At 32.7% G+C, this 3940-nt stretch overlaps 1 protein-coding gene across 1 annotated transcript; it reads right to left on the bottom strand.

Annotated features, from left to right (window-relative positions):
* Positions 1–868: 868 nt before the first annotated feature.
* LOC134721829 (microsomal glutathione S-transferase 1-like) lies at positions 869–3462 on the bottom strand. The gene is made up of 3 exons (XM_063585071.1): positions 3254–3462; positions 1761–1852; positions 869–1389 (listed from the first exon to the last, which is right to left on the bottom strand). The coding sequence occupies exons 1-3, from the start codon at positions 3374–3376 to the stop codon at positions 1146–1148; spliced, it is 459 nt and encodes a 152-aa protein (XP_063441141.1). The 5' UTR covers positions 3377–3462; the 3' UTR covers positions 869–1145.
* Between the last annotated feature and the right edge of the window lie 478 nt (positions 3463–3940).

Here is a 3940-nt window from a genome sequence, read left to right as displayed (position 1 = left end):
GACGAGTATATAAATTATATAGATTTCGAGATTGCACGTTAGTTCAGTAAGCGTATTACTGTTTCTGATATTCTGTGGTGTCTGTCGTTGATGGAATATATTCGTTGTTGGTATGTTGGTTGCATATTGTGTCTACTATTGTACTATTTGTTTTCTCATTTCTCTATGACGAATGTTCTTGTGTGTGCTCGTGTTGTATTTCTGTCACGTAGTCTTTTCATTTTAGCCATATTTTTCAATTTTCTCATCAAATGAGACCTTTGGCTAGCCATTACACCAGGTTCCACCCACCATTTTTTTCAGCCATTACAACAGGTTCCACCCACCCTTTTATTTTTAAAAGTCCTGTATTAAGTCAGGAATATGGCAGTTGTTATCAAATAGTTCGTTTCTATGTATTTTGTTGCAATTCAGTGTTTATGTTGTTCCTTTGTTTTCCTCTTATAGTTGATGCGTTTCCCTCGGTTTTAATTTGTTCCCGGATTTGTTTTCTCTCAATCGATTTATGACTTTTCAGACCACCGGTATACTACTGTTGTCTTTATTTGTTCATTATTCCATCAAATGTTCAAGAGATAATTCATGCCATGTGAAAAAGTTCAACAAAACTATCATCATCATGACTTGCATGGAATATTTCTTAAACATTTCATTGAAAAATGAAATTTGCAACAAAACTCTAATTATTTCTAAAACATTTTATGGGATAATATGCAATTCCAGTAAAGATGCTCTCGGTAATATAAGTGTACACTATACTTGTACGTAACTGTATAAAGATTCCTTTTAAACAAATCATGATGACATTATAGAAATATTATACTTTGGAATTAATCATAAACATAAGTACTAAATAAATATAAAAAGATTGAAATTTAAAAACAAATCTGTTTATTGATGAACAAAGAACACACTTATGACTTGATATATCTCTGAAAGTTTCGAGAATCGAGTCGTATCAAATGAAGGATATACAATATAATTCAAAAAAAGTTTACAGGCAGCACATGCATCATCCTATGACATAACATTTTAACACTTAATATGTTTGATTTAAATACTAGTAATGAAATGTTTCTTTGATCTAGTGTTCACAATCCACGTGGTAAGCTGTAATGAGGGCAATGAAGCATACAACACATGCACTAATATGAGCCGGCCTTCAGTACTGCCACTGCCATTGACCCTGTAACGACAGCTCCCAGGAGAAACCCTAAGGCTCTTGATGGTTGTGGCAATGGGATCAAGTACGCAAATGTGTGGAAAATTCTAAATCCGGCAAATGCACGGAAATGCATCAATGCTGTCGACGGGTCGGGTTTTGTGCACACATATAGTAATCCAATCAAGACAAAGGGAATTACGTTTTCCAGGTCATTCAGATGGCATCTAAAATTATAAATACAAAATTATTACAAATATACCATTATTTATTTAATACATCATATCCGCATTTCATTTTATATTTTAGTCATTGATTCTTTATGTCCCCTTTTGCATTAGACTATCATACAAGAGGGAGGTTTCGACTAAATCTTGTTGATTGATTTTTGTTGTTAAACGTCACTTTTAGCACCACTAACTAAATCAAAGTTTTTATTGGTGCATTGAGTCAGCTGGATTACTCCAACAAAACGACGACATTCGACATTGAAACTGGTTATTCTAGTCATTTAATGTTGACCTATAGCTTTTTTTTATCCCTGTAAAACTGGACTCATTTATCTAAAATATGCTTAAACATTCTACCATTTACAAACCTTCTAATGCGTTCCACTGTAGAATTTACTACTGGTTTTCCGTCATCCCCTGGCTTTCCACTTAGCTTAAAATCTTCTGGGTTAGCGAATGCCTAAAACGAACAGAATATTATGAGGGTCTAGAAGTGGTAACAAGATCACAGAATGAAGGGCAAATACTACAGAAAAATGGACCAAATTGATAAAAATAGAAAATATAGAATAATGGGATTAAAGGTTAGTGATAAAGGAGTCGGGTTTATAGAAACAGTTGTTTTGTTTCTGTATTTTGTAAATAAAAATTAAGGATTACAGAATTGACTAAACCCCCATCCAGACCCTTAATTGTGATTGATTCTTATTCAGATGCAGTCAAAGGTCGATGTTCCTCATTGGCTTCCTCTCCCAAATACAAAAGCATGCTGATAACAACAATGAATCGACCTTTGGGTTTTCATAGAAATGCGCTGGTCCTTTTCAACGTTCTATATAGCTCACACGATTATTTTTGTTTACCAAACTCGGGACCTCCCCCCTCTCTCGACTCTGATCGTACGCAAAGCATGCTTATGTAAGATGCAGCAAAGTTTACAGCACACTTACAAAAAGATTTGAAACATTACTGATTTGGGTTGCCGTGCATATGTATGTATACTTGTTTGCCACAATATTAAATTAAAAATGGAACAGTCATTTTTTACTGAAGAATTGCGATTTTCTAAGACTAGACCTTAAGTTTTATTACTTTAATTCACCAAATGAATTTGTTAGTAGTACAATTTTATTTTAAAATCTTCAGAGAAATTGTCCTTTATGTATACCTTACTGCGGTCTACTATATATTGATAGCTATGTTAAAGCAGTCATCTTGCTTTAACTAAAAATCCCCTGTGATTTGTTGTTTTCCTTTAATGTTGACTTAGTACACTCGTTCGTGCAGCATTATAAGATTCTATATTTTCTATTTTTATCAATTTGGTCCATTTTTCTGTAGTATTTTAAGATCATTTATTTAAAGGTTTCTGCATGGTGTGAATTCTGCCTATCTCTTCATTTTGCTTATATTTATCAATAAGCGTGAGAATAACGTTTGTCGTGTATATAATTAGCTTGCATATATCCGACAGACAAAACATTACACACCGAAACATGATCATTCTTACTTCCTGGTTGATATGTTCACGTGTTATTGACAAGTATTCACCTGTATATTTTGTTGTCTATTCATCGGCTCTCTTTTGATCTCATCATTGTACCGAATTTTCCCTTATTGGAAATTATTTTATCTTACTATACATATCTTCTCAGTTCAGTACTTATTGTGATTATTCGAAAACAAATGAAACGCAAGCTACACATGTATAATACTTTAAAAAAAAATTCATTCATAAGTATCTTGTTAGTGTTTTTAAAAATAGCATCCGGTTACAAGTGTATGATAAAATATTTAATCTGGGACACCGTACTTAGTAAACAAAATGAGAGAAGTATGTATATGAACTACTTATACTTACTCGATTTTTCATCCTGTTAACTGCTGTTAGCAAACTCATGGCCATTGTTTTACATATTACAATGCCAGAATAAAAAGCAAACTGTCCAAATACAGGGTTGTTAAATGATAATAGGTCCGACATCTTCCTTCGTTACTTGACAGTAATAAACTGGACCTTCAACTATCTTATATACAAGACGTCACAGTTGATTTGAGGAGAAGCTTATGTATGGCAAGCCGTTTGGGACTATTCAATTTCAATATATCTTTAAAAAATAAAAGTATAATAATACGATAGCTTGTATTCTCTATGAGATATAGTTTGCAATTTGAGGTTAATAAGATATCGTATATACTTTATTATATAGTTTATCATCTATTATTATGATTTAAGATATATTTAAATCAATTTAAAATATCTATTTAAATCAATTTAAAATGTCTATTTAAATCAATTTATATATTGTTATTAATTTATATGATATCATATCATATGATAACTTCTAAAAGATATCTTTAAAGTTATGGTAAATATCAAAAACGACAAGAAGACAGTATAGAAAACAACGCAGAAACTCAAGACTCAACAACACAAACTCCATCCAAAACGGGGGGGGGGGGGGGGGGGGGGGATAATAGGTCCGCCGGAAGTGTAGGCATATCCTTCTCCACATGTGGCACCTGTTGTGATCCTTATTTAGGTACC

The sequence above is a fragment of the Mytilus trossulus genome, chromosome 6 (assembly GCF_036588685.1).
Source record: "Mytilus trossulus isolate FHL-02 chromosome 6, PNRI_Mtr1.1.1.hap1, whole genome shotgun sequence".
Lineage (NCBI taxonomy): Eukaryota > Metazoa > Mollusca > Bivalvia > Mytilida > Mytilidae > Mytilus > Mytilus trossulus.
The sequence above is the reverse complement of the archived record's forward strand: the minus strand, read 5'-3'. Positions and strand labels throughout refer to the sequence as shown.

What these genes read in the sequence shown, in the direction of transcription:
- LOC134721829 (XM_063585071.1), bottom strand. Translation starts at nt 3,376, where the DNA reads ATGTCGGACCTATTATCATTTAACAACCCTGTATTTGGACAGTTTGCT. An exon ending in TTAACAGGATGAAAAATCGA is followed by an intron (nt 1,853 to 3,253) that starts GTAAGTATAAGT and finishes TGTTCGTTTTAG; the next exon opens with GCATTCGCTAACCCAGAAGA. An exon ending in ACAGTGGAACGCATTAGAAG is followed by an intron (nt 1,390 to 1,760) that starts GTTTGTAAATGG and finishes TTATAATTTTAG; the next exon opens with ATGCCATCTGAATGACCTGG.